Genomic DNA, 18,950 nt, shown 5'->3' on the forward strand with positions numbered 1-18,950 from the left:
GGGTCACACGGCAGGGCAAGGTTTATATTTGGGGGAGGGGTAATTATGATGTAATTAGGCAAGAATTAGGGAGCATAAGATGGGAACAGAAACTGTCAGGTAAAGGCACAAATGAAAAATGGAGCTTGTTCAAGGAACAAATACTGCGTGTCCTTGATAGGTATGTCCCTGGCAGGCAGGGAGGAAATGGCCGAGTGAGGGAACCATGGTTTACGAAGGAGGTTGAATGTCTTGTAAAGAGGAAAAAGGAAGCGTATGTAAGGATGAAAAAACAAGGTTCAGTTGGGTCGCTTGAGAGTTACAAGGTAGCTAGGAATGAGTTAAAGAAAGGGCTTAGGAGAGCTAGGAGGGTGCATGAGAAGTCCTTAGTGGGTCGGATCAAGGAAAACCCCAAGGCCTTTTACTCTCATGTGAGAAATAAAAGAATGATCAGGGTGAGGTTAGGGCCGGTCAAGGATAGTAGTGGGAAATTGTGCATGGAGTCAGAAGAGATAGGTGAGGTGTTGTATGAATACTTTTCTTCAGTGCTCACTAAGGAGAGGGGCCATGTTTTTGAGGATGAGAGTGGGATACAAGCTGATAGGATGGAGGAGGTAGATGTTCTGAGGGAAGATGTATTAGCAATTTTGAAAAACCTGAGGGTTGATAAGTCCCCTGGGCCAGATGGGATACATCCTAGGATACTTTGGGAGGCAAGGGAGGAGATTGCAGAGTCTTTGGCTTTGATCTTTGGGTCCTCACTGTCCATGGGTATAGTCATGATGTGGAGATGCAGGCGTTGGACTGGGGTAAACACAGTAAAATGTCTCACAACACCAGGTTAAAATCCAACAAGTTTATTTGATAGTAAACGCATAAGCTTTCGGAAACACTGTTCCTTCGTCAGGTGTGTGGAAGGTTCTCACACACCTGACAAACCTTTTGACTCAGAGAGCGGTTGGGGTGTGGAATACACTGCCTGCTGTGATAGTGGAGTCGGAAACTTTAGGAACTTTCAAGCAGCTATTGGATAGGCACATGGAGCACACCAGAATGATAGGGAGTGGGATAGCTTGATCTTGGGTTTGGACATAGCTCGACACAACATTGAGGGTCGAAGGGCCTGTACTGTGCTGTAATGTTCTATATTCTATGACATGAAAAAATAAATTGACGAAGAGAATAAAACATTGTGGGCGCTCATACTTTGAATATTAGAAGGCTAGGGAGAAACAACAATAGGATTAAAGTGACAATGAAGGAAGAGGTCAGTTTTTCTGATTTGCAGAAAAGTAAACATGAGCTCTTGCAGGTCCTATACAAACTAGCTGCAAAGTTTGAATATCTGGAAAGCTGTGTGAATAGCTCAAAACTGCTAAAGAGCTGGGTGTTTTCCCCCAAGTGTCCAAACCATGAACTAGGATGTCATTGATTGGTAAGTGGAAAAGGAACTCTGGAAAATTATAGCATTAGGAGTGGTGTCCTAACGGACAGAGGGTTTGTAGAAGTATGCTTTACTGCTGATAATCATACCTACAAAACTCATCTCTCTCGTTTTTAACCTCAGTGATGTCTCCCAAATAGCCCTTGGTCTGGAACAAAAGTCTCCAGAAAGAAAGTCTCTGAAATATGCTGTGACAGGCAGTTCAATGTTCTGTAACATCAACCTGTTCAGTTTTGCTCAGGTTAGCACTGGTAATAGATGGAGCGCAGTGTGACAGGCACAGCAACTCAGCTCACCCAAATCAAGATGTCACAGCCAACCTGTGTGTGTCGTCCAGTAACTTGGCAGTGTAACAACAGCAGTGGACACATGTACACTGGGTGAGGTGGGACAAGCTTCGTGTATTTAAGTAGCTCTATTTTTCCTCAGAGCGACTGATCATTAGAGAATAAAGCGCTGCCAAAACCCAATTATTCCAATCTGCTGCACCCCACACCCCCACAAAGGAATTAATTAACTTTTCATTTTATTCCAGCCTGGAATTTTCAGTTATGTTGCATCCTGTGAAATGATTGGCTGTAAGAAATGGAACCCCTGCATTCATGGCCCTCTCTGGCTGTCGCTTCCCTCTTTCCTTCGATCTGTCCAATTCCCATGTCTGCTGTAAATCAAACTGAGTAACAATGTACCCACATTAGCCCCAAAACACCCCAACCTCACCCGCACACCAGCCCACATGCACTGTGATCCCGACACTAACCCCATACACCCCATCCCCAAATTACACCACTCCCAGTGTCCACCACAACAACCCCACACCAACTCACATCACCCTCAGTATGTCTGCCACAGTGTCCCCCACACCACCTCAGTGGCCCCCACACCATCCTCACAGTGGCCCCTCACCACCCTCACATTGGCCCCCACAGCATCCCCACAGTGTTCCCCACACCACGTTCAGTGTCCGCCACACCATTCTCACAGTGCCCCCTACCCCATTTCAATGTCCCCCCGTTACCCTTACAGTGCTCCTTACCCCACCTCAGGGTCTCCACACCACCCTCACAGTGTCCCTAGTGCCACTCGCACTGTGTCCCCACCCCCACTCCCACTGTGTCCCCCATGCCGCTTACACTGTCTATACAGGAGCAGAATCCATCAGATAAATGTAGCAATACTTCTTCCTTACCCACGGTTACTGAGATGAAATGTAACCCCCTTTCTCTCGACAGATGCTGTCTGGCAATTTCTGTTTCAGGTTTTTAGCATCTGCAATAATTCACCTTTTGTGTGCAATGAAATCATCAAACGGTTACAGTACAGAGGAGGACATTCAGCCCATTGTGTCTGTGCTGTCACTGTGGAACAGCAACTGAATCACAGAATTATTACAGGATAGAAAGGGGCCATTTGGCCTATCATGTTTGCACTGGCTCTCCAAATAAGCATCATGGCTTAGTGTCATTCCCCTGACTTTCCCTTCGCATTGTTTCTAATCAAGTACAGAACTCCGCTAGTCTCACTCCCCCACTTTTTCTGTCTGAGTGTTTATCCAGTTCCCTGTGTTTGAATGAATCAAACTGTTGCAGCAGCGATAAGTACAAATGATAACTAGGATCACCTTGCATCATCTGAAGCACATCAGTACAGATCATCCAACAGAATGTAAACCTGTGCTTCCACCTGGCGAGACTTGCTTATCTCAATTTTACAGCAGTCTACGGGAGAGCTGCACTGTTAGAGCTGCCGTCTTTCAAACGACACAGTGAACCAAGGTCTGCACGGACATAAACGATTCCACAGTACTGTTTGTAGAAGGCAAAGAGAGTTCTCCCACATCCTGGCCAATATCTATTTCCCAACCAAGATCAGAGAAATGGATTATCCACTCATTATCACACTGCTATTTTTGGGAGCTTGCAGTGCACAAATTGGCTGCTATGTTTCCTACACGTCAAAGGTATCTGATTGGCTTAAAGTGATTTGGGATCTACTATGGTTGTGTAAGGTGCTATTTAAATACAAGTCTTTTTTCTCTTGTGTTATATATTACACATTCTCCTGTCTGAAATCCTGGAATGTTAGAAGGCCACTGACAGTAAATTATAAGTTTGATATTGGTGCAGAGTAAAAGTATAGCAAATCAGTAGCACAGTTATAATGCAGATGGGGATGGGAGTTTGGGTGTGTCAGACCTACCTCATAGGATGTGAAGCAGACATTGCCAAGCTGCAAGATGGAGGACAAGATGGACCACACCGTTAGCAGCTGGTCCTCCAACAGCCCAATCCGTTCCAGAGAGCCCAACAAACACTCAAAGTCATCCTGTTCATGCTTGCCGGTGATCTCACACGCTCCGCCCTGCCCAGGAAGCAGAGATAAAGGTCAGGGCAGCAGATACTAAACCACTCACAGAGCTGGCATCAACAGAGGCACAGAGACAGCAAGCTGAATTACAACAGTCTTGTTTTCTGCCTCACCTAATTATCATCACCTAAAGAACCAAACACAAAGACAGGTACATGCAGTCTGTCTCACACCAGCGTAGCTTGTGCCTACTCTCCCTACTCTACACATCTTCTGGCAGGGATGAAGAAAGAAAAAAAACTCAAGTTGAGTGAAAACAATCTGAAATATTCCTCTCCTCCCGCTGCAGGTAATCAAAATGAATCCCAGACAAGCCTTGAGCCAGGTTACCAAGTCTCTGTTCCTTGCACAATATGATTTTCACCCCAACCTGTAAAGGTTCATCTCTCATTAGCAGGAACTGAGTGAAGGGCAATTAGGGGTGGGCAATAAATGCTGGCCTAGCCATCGATGCTCACATCCCAGAAAAGAAGTTTTAAAAAACCATTAAGTCCATGAGCTGGAAATTTGTTCCATGTGTATGTTGGAAAGATATGTACAGAAAGTGACCATTCAGCTCCATGTATCTACTCAGAGGGTAGTAAGGGCGTGGAATGCGCTGCCTGCAGCAATTGTGGACTCGCCAACTTTAAGGGCGTTCAAATGGTCAGTGGATAGGCATATGGATAACATTGGAATAGTTTAGGTTAGAGGGTCATTTGATTGGTTCCACTGGTCGGCGCAACATCGAGGGCCGAAGGGCCTGTACTGCGCTGTAATGTTCTACGTTCCATATATCTTCTCAGGTCCACCATCCAATCTGACCAAATCTGATCTGTCCACTAAGCCCACTTAGCCAGCTTTATTCCTCATCATTGACGTATCCCGTCAATCTCAGTGTTATAAGTTCCAACTAACCTTCAGCATTGACTGGAGAAGAACTTCCCACCCCCTTCATGTAAAAAATTGCTTCACTCCTAAAGGGTCCAGCTCTAATTATGTTCTGTTGTTGTTGATTTCACCCACATTGGGGAATAATTTTTCCATATCTCAAATCCTCACAACATTTTAAATAATAACGCTTTGGGAAAAAAAGAACCGCATACTGGACAGGAGAAAAATGTTTTGTGGTTACATTCTGGAATCACTGCCTGAGAGCGTGGGGGAGGCAGATTCACTCGTGCCTTTCTAAAGGGAATTGGATAAGCAATTGGGGTGAAAAATAAATTCAGGATTATGGAGAAAGGGCCGGAGAGTGAGACATTATGGCTGAGTTGTTCTTGTAAACATCAGGTTGAATGATAGAACTATACTATACAATTTTCTTTTATTCTATTGCTGTTCCTAACCAATTCAGTTGAAATAAATAGTTTACACAAAGTCAATCAAGCCCATTTAACATCTCAGAAAGTTTGGTCAAATCACCCACAAGTCTAGGTTTGTATAAGTGACAAAGCCCCTACTCTCTGAGCCTACCTGCACAATACAAAATAAACAACAGGCCACTTGACCTGTCCAGTGCATGCCAGCATAACTAAAATATTTTAAAGCGGGGATTAATCTATGGCCTTCCTCTGTAACCTGTTCAAATCATCTTTCTCAATCTGACATGGCCAAATAGAACAAAGAACAAAGAAAATTATAGCACAGGAACACACCCTTCGGCCTTCTAAGGCTGCACTGACTATGCTGTCCGACTGAACTAAAGCCCCTTACCCTTCCCAGGACCTTTTTCCTCCACTTCCATCCTATTCATGTACTTGTCAAGACATCCCTTAAAAGTCACTATCATATCTGCTTCCACTACTTCCCCCAACAGCAAGTTCCTGGCACCCACCACCCTCTGTGTAAAAAACTTACATCGTACATCTCCTTTAAACCTTGCCCCCGAGTAACTAACTCTTCCACCTGGGAAAAGTTTCTGACCATCCACTCTGTCCGTGAACATTTTATTCTAATTCAGACCGAAGCAGAACTTATTACAATATCCACATTTCAAAGTATTTGATATTTGTTGAACGGAGATGGTAAAAGTGTGAACAGAGAAATGGGGAGGTTAGTAACCTCAGTGCCACAAGCTCCACAAGGGCTGTGTTTGGGGTGATTTAATTGAGGTGTTTGAAATGATGAAGTGAATTGAATGGGTACAGTGGGAGACTAGTCAGGAAATCATTTTAGTCAAGTCTGGAGATAACAAAGACATGGGGCACAATCTTACCATTTTCACCTGCTTTGGCACTCAGAAACTTTTTGGGAAATTAAAGTTTAAATTTAAAGTTTATTTATTCGTGTCACAAGCAGGCTTACATTCACATTGTTATGAAGTTACTGTGAAAATCCCTGACTGCGCCCATAGATGAGCTTTCTAGCAAAAGACCATCCAAACCTCTGCTTTCCATCTGCTACCTTGCACCCATTATTCCTGTGCTCATTGGCCTTGAATGTTTGATCTTTGCAGTACACAGATGGCTGAGAGCAGAGGGACAATCCCACCTGGTTCAGATAGAAGTATGTCTCTGGCTCCTGCAGGCTCAGCTTCCATTTCTGCTCCTCATCCAAGCCAGCCAGCAGTTCATAAAACACATGGTAATTACGCTCATTTTGTGCCTTAAAGATTAAAGAACAACAGTAACTAACTCCCAGAAACTTATTAATCCATACAGTCACAAATCCACACATACTCAGAGTGTCACTTGGGGAATAGTCATAAATACATTTACCTGAAAGACAAGCCTGGATTTTTCCAGCAGGTAATGGGAGATGGACGTCCCAACCACTTGGCCCCTGAGACATTGAAAACAACAGATCAGTTTGCAACCAGTAACGATTGCATAGACACTTGTATTAAAAAGCTTTTCCCAATATCATTCAGAATTGACAATTACAATGTCAGTGTGCTCACTGATAGAATGCAACATTGGTACTTTGAAAGGAATGTCTCATTTAAATCTCCTAGCACCAAACACTCCCAGGACAGGTACAGGGTGGGGTTAGATACAGAGTAAAGCTCCCTCTACACTGTCCCCCATCAAACACTCCCAGGACAGGGACAGCACGGGGTTAGATACAGAGTAAAGCTCCCTCTACACTGTCCCCCATCAAACACTCCCAGGACAGGTACAGCATCGGGTTAGATACAGAGTAAAGCTCCCTCTACACTGTCCCCCATCAAACACTCCCAGGACAGGGACAGCATCGGGTTAGATACAGAGTAAAGCTCCCTCTACACTGTCCCCCATCAAACACTCCCAGGACAGGTACAGCATCGGGTTAGATACAGAGTGAAGCTCTCTCACTAATGGCATAGAACCCTACAGTGCAGAAAGAGGCCCTTCAGCCCATCAAGTCTGCACCGAACACAATCCCACCCACGCCCTACCCCCATATCCCTTCATATTATACCCACTAATCCCTCGAACCTACGCATCCCTGGACACTAAGGGGCAATTTCTTAGCATGGCCAATCAACCTAACCCCCACATCTTTGGACTGTGGGAGGAAATCGGAGCACCCGGAGAAAACCCATGCAGACACGGGGAGAATGTGCAAACTCCACACAGACAGTGACCTGAGCCAGGAATCAAACCCAGGACCCTGGAGCTGTGAAGCAGCAGTGCTAACCACTGTGCTACCGTGCCGCCCCTAACTCTGGTTTGTTGCATGCTGTACAAGCCAAGCATATCATTCATAGAATATATAGGGGAGAAGGTAGTGTTCAAAATCCTTCTACCAGGAGTGGGTTCGAACCCACGTGGACATATGTCCATTGAATCTTAAGTCCAACGCCTTAACCACTCGGCCACACTATCGAGCTTCTTGAGTGTTGTTGGAGCTGCATTCATCCAGACAAGTGAAGAGAATTCTATTACACTCCTGACTTGTGCCTTGTAGATAGTGGACAGGCTCTGGGGAGTTAGGAGGTGAGTTACTTACTGCAGAATTCCTAGCGTCTGACCTGCTTGTGTAGCAGAAAGAAATCTCACAACACCAGCTTAAAGTCCAACAAGTTTATTTGTAGCAAACGCCCCAAGCTTTTGGAGCACGTTGTTCCTTCATCAGGTGGGTGGGAGTTCCTTCTGTTTTACTCCAGTCCAATGATGGCATCTCCACATCATCACTGCTTTTGTAGCCACAGTATTTATATGGCTGGTCCTATTCAGTTTCTGCTCAGTGGTGATCCCCAGGATGTTAATGGCAGTAGATCAACACCAAGAGAGATGATTAGGTTCTCCTTTGTTGGAGATGGCTATTGTCTGGACACTTAACGTAGTATGTATGCTGCTTACCGCTTATCAGACCAAGTTTGTTTGTTGTCCAGGTCTTACTGCCATTTGGCATGACCAGATTCATTATCTCAGGAGTTGCGAATGCAACTGAACCCAACGCAAATTCCCACTTCTCAGAGACCTATGCTCATTTTATTTTGGATCTTAGTTCCTCAACTTCTCTGAAATTTTATCCTTGTCTTTAAAGCCCTTTAAAGCTCTTCATGTCCTCACTGCTCTCTGTCTCCATTACCTCTTACAGTTCTATAGCCCCCACACCCAAACCTTCTGTTTCTCCACCTCGTGTGCAGCCCACTCTCTACATCTCACTATTAGTCATTGTGCCTTCAGCCAATTATATCCCTTGCTCTAGAATTCCCTTTCTATATCTCTCCATGCTTTAACTCTCTCTTCTTGTGGAAAATCTTTCTTAAAACCCATCTCTGACCAGGCCAGGTCTGAGGCGTTCAAGTCAGGCGACACTGACCTATAACCAGATATGATCTAAGCAGATCCATCAAAGATGCCGTAAGACAGTACCGGACCAAGCTGGAGTCCCAGGCTAGCCACTCCGACTCCTGCCGACTATAGCAAGGTCTGCAAGACATAACAGGCTACAAGAGGAAGGCATGTAAAATCATCGGCTCCAATTCAGCTCTCCCTGATGAGCTCAATGCATTCTACGCTCTGGATAAATCTGTACCTCGGGTCACCATTGCAGATGTCGGAGCAGTTTTCTCAAGGGTCAACCCACGGAAAGCAACTGGCCCGGACGAGCACTCAGATCCTGCGTGGATCAGCTGGCGGGAGTAATCACAGACATCTTCAACCTCTCTTTACCATCTGAAATCTCTATCTGCTTCAAAAAGAAACCATCATCTCAGTACCTAAGATAAACCAAGCAGCGTGTCTTAATGACTATCAGCCAGTGGCTCTGACATCCATCATTAGGAAGTACTTCAAAAGGCTAGACATGGCAATTCCAGCCTCCCAGACCACCTGGACTACAGTTTGCCTACCACCGCAACAGGTCTACAGCAGAAGCCATCTCCCAGGTCCTGCACTCAACCCTGGAACACCTAGATAACAAGGACACCTATGGAAGTCTCCTATTTATTGACTACAGCTCAGCCTTCAACACCATTATTCCCAGGAAATTCATCTCCAAACTCCATGGCTCCTCCCTCTGTGACTGGATCCTGAACTGCCTAACTCACAGACCACAATCAGTGAGGATAGGCAATAACACCTCCTCCATGATCATCCTCAACACCGGTGCCCCACAAGGCTGTGTTTTCAGCCCCCTACTATACTCCTTATACACCTATGACTGTGTGGCCAAATGCCCCTCCAATTCGATTTTCAAGTTTGCTGATGACACCACCGTAGTGGGTCAGATCTCAAACAATGACGAGACAAAGTACAGGAATAAGATAGAGAATCTGGTAACAGAAGAGGCAGCAATAACCTTTCTCTCAATGTCAACAAAATGAAGGAGTTTGTCTTTGACTTCAGGAAGCATAAAGGAGAACATGCCCCTGTCTACAGCAACAGGGCTGAAGTAGAAAAGGTCGAGAGCTTCAAGTTTTTAGGTGTCCTAGATCACCAACATGCTGACGCTATAATGAAGAAAGCCCACCAACACCTCTACTTTCTCAGAAGACTAAGGAAATTTGGCATGTCAGCTACGGCTCTCACCAACTTTTACAAATGCACCATAAAAAGCATTCTTTCTGGTTGTATCACAGCTTGGTATGGGCTCCTGCTCTGCCCAGGACCGCAAGGAACTACAGAAAATTATGAACGTAGCCCAATCCATCACACAAACCATCCTCCCATCCACTGACTCTGTCCACACTTCCTACTGCCTCGGCAAAGCAGCCAGCATAATTAAGGACCCCACGCACCCTGGACGTTTTCTCTTCCACCTTCTTTCATTGGGAAAAAGATACAAAAGTCGAAGGTCATGTACCAACCAACTCAAAAACAGCTTCTTCCCTGCTGTCAGACTTTTGAATGGATTTACCTTGCATTAAGTTGATCTTTCTCTACACCCTAACTATGACTGTAACACTACATTCTGCACTCTCTCGTTTCCTTCTCAATGAATGGTATGTTCTGTCTATATAGCACGCAAGAAACAATACTTTTCACTGTGTGTTAATATGTGACAATAATAAATCAAATCAAATCAAGTTGTTGGTCTCCATTTCAGGAAACAGATGGTCATCATATTAGGACCAGGTGTTGGGTTTGAAAAGTCAGCGTCTAACCCAATGTACCACCATTTCCCTATGTTTAAACTGATGTCCACACATTCCATTGATAGATTTTCACCTACCGACCAGAACAACAGAAACATGTCTAAAAATCCATGTGGGTCGACTTTAGACACAAGACATAGGGCAGAACCCAGTTTGGGCAGCATGGTAGCACAGTGCTTAGCACTGCTGCTTCACAGCTCCAGGGACCTGGGTTCGATTCCTGGCTTCAGTCGCTGTCTGTGTGGAGTTTGCACATTCTCCTCATGTCTGCGTGGGTTTCCTCCGGGTGCTCCGGTTTCCTCCCACAGTCCAAAGATGTGCAGGTTAGGTTGATTGGCTATACTAAAATTGTCCCTTCGGGTCCTGAGATGTATAGGTTAGAGGGATTAGCGGGTAAATGTGTAGGGATATGGGGGTAGGGCCTGGTGGGATTGTGGTCAGTGCAGACTCGATGGGCCAAATGGCCTCTTTCTGTAGGGATTTTATTCTATTCTATAAGGCACTAGGCAGAGAAGGAGGCAAAAGATCTCTTACCTAGCCTATGAATCCATAAATCCCTCACCCCAATCAATGGGTAAATTAGCAAATGGGTCAGTTGTTGACATTCCCCACCCAACTCACCCTTTCCACCATCCATCTCCTCGCTTCGGTGCCATTGTACATAAAAGATGAAAAACATAAGAGAACTAAAACTCGGAATACCAACGAGAATGAGATATAAAGTGGAGATCACAGGCCAATGCAGGCCAATTCAATCCCCACATAAGAACATAAGAAATAGGAGCAGGAGTAGGCCATCTAGCCCTTCGATCCTGCCCCGCCATTCAATAAGATCATGGCTGATCTGTCGTGGCTCAGTTCCACATTCTCGCCCTCTCCCCATAACCCTTAATCCCCTCGCTTATCAAAAACCCATCAACCCGCGTCTTAAAAATATTTAGCGAGGCAGCCTCCACCACCTCAACGGGCAGAGAATTCCAGAGATTCACCACCCTTTGAGTGAAGAAGTTCCTCCTCAACTCCGTTCTAAACCGCTCCCCCCTTTATCTTGAGGCTGTGCCCCCTAGTCCTACTGTCCTTTCTGAGCGGGAAGAGTCTCTCCACCTCTATCCTATCCATCCCATTCATCATCTTATATGTCTCAATGAGATCTCCCCTCATTCTTCTAAACTCTAACGAGTACAAGCCTAGTTTATTCAGTCTCTCCTCATAGCTCAACCCCCTCAACTCCAGCATCAGCCTAGTAAACCTCCTCTGCACTCCCTCCAAGGCCAAAATATCCTTGCGTAAGTACGGCGACCAAAACTGCACACAGTACTCCAGCTGCGGCCTCACCAATGCCCTATACAACTGCAGCAAGACCTCCCTACTTTTATATTCAATCCCCCTCGCTATGAAGGCCAGCATCCCATTTGCCTTCCTGACCACCTGCTGCACCTGCAGGCTGGGTTTTTGCGACTCATGCACAAAGGACCCCGAGGTCCCTCTGCACCGTCGCCTGCTGCAGTTTTTCGCCACGTAAGTAATAGTCCTTCCTACCATTATTCCTACCAAAGTGGACCACCTCGCACTTACCAACATTAAATTCCATTTGCCATTTCCTGGCCCATTCGCCCAGCCTATCTAGATCCTTCTGCAGACTCTCCACACCCTCCGCGCAATTTGCCGTTCCACCAATCTTGGTGTCATCAGCAAATTTCGACACCATACACTCGGTTCCCTCCTCCAGATCATCTATATAAATGGTAAATAGCTGAGGCCCCAGCACCGACCCCTGAGGCACTCCACTAGTCACCAACCGCCAATCCGAATAGCACCCATTGACCCCGACTCTCTGTCTCCTTTTTGACAACCAATCCTCTATCCACGCTAACACCCTACCCCCAACTCCGTGTCCCCTTACCTTCTGCAATAACCTCTTGTGAGGTACCTTGTCAAACGCCTTCTGAAAATCAAGAAAGACCACATCTACCGGCTTTCCTCTATCCACCACCCTAGACACATCCTCATAGAACTCCAGTAAATTTGTCAGACACGACTTCCCTTTAACGAAACCACGCTGCGTCTGCTCTATCAAGCAATTCCCCTCAAGATGCCTCGCTATTTCCTCCTTGATGACGGATTCTAACATTTTACCTACAACAGACGTTAAACTAACCGGCCTATAATTCCCTGCCTTTTGCCTGGCACCCTTCTTAAACAACGGTGTAACATTAGCCACTTTCCAATCTTCCGGCACTTCCCCGGAATCCAGCGACGTCTGGAAAATAACCACCAAGGCATCCACTATCACCTCCGCCATTTCTTTTAGAATCCTCGGATGCATTCCATCCGGTCCTGGGGACTTGTCCACAATCAGTCCCTCCAGTCTGTCGAGCACCGCCTCTCTAGTAACAATAATGTCATTGAGACCCTCCAGTCCTACCACCTTTCCATCGCTAACACCCAGCAAATTATTCACGTCCTCCTCCGTGAAGACCGAAACAAAAAAGTTATTCAAGACCTCAGCCATTTCCCCATCCCCTACCACTAAGTCCCCCCTCTCATCCTCTAAGGGTCCAACGTTCACCCTAGCCAGCCTCTTCCTTTTTATATATTTATAAAAACTCTTGCTATCCTTTTTTATATTAAGCGCTAGCCCAGCTTCATAGTTTCTCCTACCCTTCTTTATCAACTTCTTTGTCAATCTTTGTTGACATTTAAACCTCTCCCAATCCTCTTCTTGCCCACTAATCTTAGCTACTCTAAACGCCTCCGCTTTTAATTTAACACTTCCCTTCACCTCCTTCGTTATCCACGGCTTATTACCTCTCCTCCTACGGTCCTTTTTAACCATCGGAATAAATTTCTGCTGAGCACCAAGAAAGATCTCCTTAAAGATCCTCCACTGCTCCTCAGCAGACCTACCTTTCAACGCGTTCCCCCAGTCCACATTCGCCAATTCTTCTCTCATCCTACCGTACTCCCCTCTGTTCAAACAAACGACGCTTGTCCGGGAACCCACTTTCTCCTCCTCCATCTGCACCAGAAACTCCACCATACAATGATCACTCTCCCCAAGAGGATCCTTCACCACAAGGTCCCTAATTCTACCCGCCTCATGACATAACACCAGATCCAAGATAGCTCGCTCCCTCGTCGGCTCCAACACACACTGTTCAAGGAAACTATCCCGGCAGCATTCCAAGAACTCCTCCTCGAGCCCACCGCGTCCAACATGGGTCGACCAATCAATATGTAGATTGAAATCTCCCATAATTACAGCCGTCCCATTCCTGCACGCCGCACTTATTTGCGTGTTAACAGCCCGCCCCACCTCCAGATCATTATTTGGGGGCCTATAGACGACACCCACCAGCGTCTTCCTCCCTTTGCTGTTCCTAATCTCCACCCACAACAATTCCACGTTCTTCTCTTTGGTTCCTATATCATCCCTTGCTACCACCCTGATGTTATCCTTAATCAGCAGAGCTACGCCCCCCCCCTTTTTCCTCCCGCCTATCCTTCCTAAACACTTGATACCCCTGGACATTCAGCTCCCAGTCCCTGTCACCTTGCAGCCACGTCTCTGTAATGGCCACCAGATCATATCCATTTGTGCTGATCTGCGCCACCAGCTCATCCACTTTATTCCAAATGCTTCGTGCATTCAGATAAAGTGCCTTCATCCCAGCCTTCACCTGGACCCTATTTGCCAGAACGCCACCAACCTTACTCACGCCCCCTACTCCCTTTATTATTGGGACATCCTCGGCCTCTTCCCTTACCTGAACCGTCTCCTTAACTTTAGACCCCGTAATGTCACCTACCCTCGCACCCTCCCCCCCACTAATTAGTTTAAAGCCCTGTCTACAGTCCTATTTACACGATCCGCCAGGACTCTGGTCCCAGCACAGTTCAGACCAACCCCATCCCGCCCGAACAGGTCCCACCTACCCCAATACTGATGCCAATGCCCCATAAATTCAAACCCATTCCTCCCACACCAATCCCTGAGCCACCCATTCACTTCCTTAATCTTATCAACCTTACACCCGTCTGCACACTGTTCAGGCAGTAGCCCAGAGATAACCACCTTGTCGGTTCTACTTTTTAATTCCATTCCCAGCTTTTCATACTCCCTCCCCAGATCCTCAGTTCGCATTTTGCCTACGTCGTTGGCACCCACATGTACCAAAACGATTGGATTCTCACCCTCCCACTCCAGGTTCCTCTGCAGCCCAGATGCGACATCCCGGACCCGAGCACCAGGCAGACAACACACCCTTCTGTGCACTTTGTCATTGTGACAAAGGACAGTGTCAATACCCTTCACCCCACTATCCCCAATTACTACTACGTTCCTTTTCACCTTCTCTTTGCCTATGTCCTGCTGCATCACTGTACCGTGTGCAGTTTGCTCACCAACCTCACCTCCCTCGTTCTTGTCCAGACTGGAAGCAAGAACCTCAAACCTGTTATGCAGATTGAGAGGCTGAGGCATCCGCTCCCCACCCCCCTTCCTCCGCTCCCCACCCCCCTTCCTCCACTCCCCACCCCCCTTCCTCCACTCCCCACCCCCCTTCCTCTGCTCAGCAGCCCCCTCCTGTTCCTGACCGTTAGAGTTAGCCAGTCTAGGGGGGGTGGATGTCACTTGCACCCCATTGACAATGGCACCCTCTCTCCCCCTGATGAGCCTCAGTGTCTGTAGCTCAGAGGCCAGCTCATCTACCTTGAGCTGGAGCTCCTCCAGCAACCTGCACTTACTGCAGACATGGTCACTGGGAAGGACCCTGGGGTCCACCAGCTCCCACATCATGCAGAAACAACACATCACATGCCCCTCCATTATTCACTGTAGTAATATTGAAAATTTCCACATGAACTTACCTGGCCCTTTTTCCCCCAAGCCCTTTTGATCCTAAGCCCTAATAGCTCACTCTGCTTCCCTCTCACTCCACTGCCCGCTGTCTACACCAGGCCTCCTTTTGAACCTGGCGCTGTTTTAAAGCCTGCTCCCCCACAACTCCCTGCTATCCACTCCCTTAGAATTCTTAAAGCGGTAAATACAAAAAGCCCATCAATACTTGGGTTCAGAGTATTAACTAACAGTAGGGATTATTAAATAATCTCATGTAAAACTAAAACAAAACAGCAAATGTGGGGGAAATGCAGCAGATCAATCATCTGTTACTTACTGACAGATATGTATCCACAGGAGTTTCCCAAACCTGCTGGAGTTATTGTTCAGAACAGTTTTAGCATTTCCAAAGGCTTCCAGAATGGGAAAGGCCTCAGCAACCTGTGGTGAGGAACAGTGCGGGTCAGTTTACATCTACTGCTCTCTGATTCCACACTGACAAATATGCGGAGGATGTCGGAAACATGCACAGGGCTAACATGCTCTTGGTTGTTGCAAACAAGAAATGACTTGAGAATTAGTACTTTAACTGTGAATTGGCTAAGAGTGTTGGCTGCTGGGGCACAGTGCAGTGGTGTCTAAACAATTAGATGGTGCAGGATGTAGTATAAAATTTGTAAATGTATAGGCTACATGAGGGCTGTAAGACCACATGATAACAGAGCATGGAGAGACAGGGGCAGATTTGTACACTCCCTGTAAAGTGGGTTCAGAGGCTGAGGGGGGCATAAAATTGAATGGACGGGATCCCCCCCAAGAATCCACCCAGCCAAACTCTGACGTAAATTCACACTTGGACAGACAGGCCCATTCACTCATTGAGAGCAATTAATTAAGTGACCACTTTAATTAATTGTCACTTATCCTGCCCAGCTTCAACTTTTAGGCTGGTGGAAGCAGGTATGGGCAGAGTAGGAAACAGAGAAACATACTTTTTTCCATCTCAGGTGGAAAGGGGAAGGGGCACCTAAATCTGAGGGTGCTCATGAGTTGGGTCTCCCCCCCCCTTCCCCTGCCAGGATGTTGGAGCTCCAGGAGCTCTCTCCCTTCCCCAGCGGCATGATCACTCCCATTCCACACCACCCCCAGGGTACCCACTACTCTCTGATCCTGGAACCCCTTGGGACTTACCTGTCCAACGGTGCTGCGAACTAGTTCCAGGTAGAGCACTACAGTACCAGCTCTGGCCATGGCAGCACTGGCCAGGTTGAAAACCTTCAGCTGATCTGATTGTCTGACAGCTTTCACTGGTGGGACTTCCTTTCAAGGACAGACAGAAGCCTCACCACTGCCAATAAAACCTCAAGTCAGCATTAAATGGCAGTGGGGTTTGGGAAGCAGCAGCTGTGCGTTAGGTGCCAACTCTAAGGATGGCGCACACTGCTCACTCACCATCCTTAAAATTCTAACCACAGTTCTATGAGTTCACCTTGTATATAATTACTGTAATGTTCAATGACAGATAGACTTTACTAACAACATTGCCCCAGCACCGTCTGTAAGTAAAGATCCACAACTACCACATCTAAACCAACAACAGCAATATCAGAGACGAAGGCTACCCAGCTATGGCTGCTCTGTCTGTTTGGCCATGGAATGGTAAGACACGGATGCAAACATGTGAAATAGGAGCAGAAATTGGCCATTGGCCATTTGTACCTGTTCTGTCATTTAATAAGATCATGGCTGATCAGTTGCATTGAGTTCCACATTCCTATTTAACCTCAGTAACCATCAATTCCCTTACCCAACAAGAACCTATTTACCACCAGCTTAAAAAAATGGAGCCCCCTCTCCATCACCTTCTTAGGGAGATCCTTCCAAATTGTATCCATTTGTCATGCATATGTATTTGTGAATCATGTAGAGGGTGCACATGCATACAGAAGAATACGTGGAGGTGTACTTACCTGTACGTGACTGCATCTTCATCTGTGTTCTAGTTTGAGATGCACATTCAGAATATTGTGTGAGTTGTTTATTTGTGTGGATTGTGTACGTGTGCTTGTTTGCATTTGAGTTGCCTGGGAGAGAGGAGACGGAACGGAGGGAAAAATGCACTCGAGGGGGAGGATATAAATTCAGCTTGTTGGCTGGGGCGAATACTGTTCTGGATTTGAAACTGGGGTTGGGGATGAGTTTGTGATTGGGCTGGCGTTGGGTTTCAGGCTGGCATTGAGGTTGGAGTTGAGGCTGGAATTGATATTGGAATTTGAGCGTGTGTGCTCAATGTCTATGTGTGTGAGTGTGTATGTCAATGAGTGTGTGTGTGTGTGTGTGTGTGTGTGTGTGTGTGTGTGTGTGTGTGTGTGTGTGTGTGTGTGTGTGTGTCAGTGTGTGTGTCAGTGTGAGCATGTCTTTGTATGAGTCAGTGTGTGTATGCATGTCTGAGTTGTCTTTGTGTATGTATTTGTGTATTGGCATTTGCGTGTCTATGCCTGCACCTGTAGGTGTCGTGTCTGTCTGTGTATTTCTGTACGTTTTGTGAGTTCTGTCAGTCTTGTTTCTGAAGGAAGCTCTTGGTGTTTTGTTTTTAGGTTAATAGTGAGTTTGATGTGGAGAACCTGACCTGAAAGATTTGTTCCTCCCTGGTTTCCTGGTAAAGCTCTGTCAGATATTGAATGATCAGTTTGGCTGCCTCAGTCTTTCCTGAGCCACTTTGTCCGCTGGACAAAAACAAATGGGAAAATGAGCATCAGCCACAATCATTCCCCATCGGCATCCATTTCCAGCAACATTATCCCAGGGTCAGTATCCCAGAGTCAGCCGAGAACAGCACGTTTGCACAGTGGTTAGCACTGCTGCCTCACAGCGCCAGAGACCAGGTTTAATTCCCGGGTCACTGTCTATGTGGAGTTTGCACATTCTCCCCGTGTCTGTGTGGGTTTCCTCCAGGAGCTCCGGTTTCCTCCCACAGTCCAATGATGTGCTGGTTAGGTGGATTGGCCCTTAGTGTCATGGGGATTAGCTGGGGTAAATGCATGGGGTTATGGGAGTAGGGCTTGGGTGAGATTGTGGCCAGTGCAGACTCGAGGGGCCAAATGGCCTCCTTCTGCACTGTAGAATTGTATGATTCTATGAGTCAGCCCAGTTACCCCAAGGTCACATTTGAGTCATCCCAGAATCACTGCAGAACCACGCAAGAGTTACTTGAGAGTCACCCCATCATCACTCCAGCATCAGCCCAGAATTGCCCAAAAATCACCCACATACATTCCAGAGTCCCCCATATTCACTCCATAATCAACACAGAATCATCCCAGGACAAACTCAGAATCTGTTTGGACAATTCCTCCAGCATAAGTCAGTGTAGTTCACAGGACTGAGACATGCAATGCTATGAGAGTGCCCACACACCTGACTATGATGCACTGCTCCCTCTCAAGGCTCTGGCTCAGTGTGTACGCAGCATCAGCAATAGCAAAGATGTGCCTGTGAGTCAGAAAACATGCGTTACCAACTCATTCCTGATCTATACATAGACTGAACGTCCCACACAATGCTTCTCAGACAACCCAACATTTATCCTAACAGCTGCCAACATCTTACAGCAAAAAGGTTCATGGTTAAACCATTCGAATAAATGTTGATACTGCCACACAGATAGGAGTTACATTCCAAATGCAGCTCCATCATCTCAATCCCTGATGTTCAGGAAGCGGCAAAGTAGAACCATGTGAACCAGGAAATTGCATATGGTTACCATTGATGCCAGGTGAGATAGAATGCTAGTACTGAGCGTGGGAGAGACT

General features: G+C 46.5%; 1 protein-coding gene across 1 annotated transcript in view; it reads right to left on the reverse strand.

The window, feature by feature from the left end:
* myo15b (myosin XVB) overlaps positions 1 to 18,950 on the reverse strand; it is a 322,763-nt gene that overhangs the window by 280,163 nt on the left and 23,650 nt on the right. Inside the window, exons 5-10 of the mRNA XM_080209162.1 lie at positions 18,556 to 18,630; positions 17,768 to 17,864; positions 15,476 to 15,579; positions 6,490 to 6,553; positions 6,263 to 6,376; positions 3,623 to 3,784 (exon numbers count right to left, since the gene is read on the reverse strand). Coding sequence (XP_080065288.1) covers positions 3,623 to 3,784; positions 6,263 to 6,376; positions 6,490 to 6,553; positions 15,476 to 15,579; positions 17,768 to 17,864; positions 18,556 to 18,630 — 616 coding nt within the window. The remainder of the gene's footprint in view (positions 1 to 3,622; positions 3,785 to 6,262; positions 6,377 to 6,489; positions 6,554 to 15,475; positions 15,580 to 17,767; positions 17,865 to 18,555; positions 18,631 to 18,950) is intronic.

This window comes from Carcharhinus amblyrhynchos, chromosome 21 (assembly GCF_965287045.1).
Source record: "Carcharhinus amblyrhynchos chromosome 21, sCarAmb.v2.hapA, whole genome shotgun sequence".
Taxonomy (NCBI): domain Eukaryota; kingdom Metazoa; phylum Chordata; class Chondrichthyes; order Carcharhiniformes; family Carcharhinidae; genus Carcharhinus; species Carcharhinus amblyrhynchos.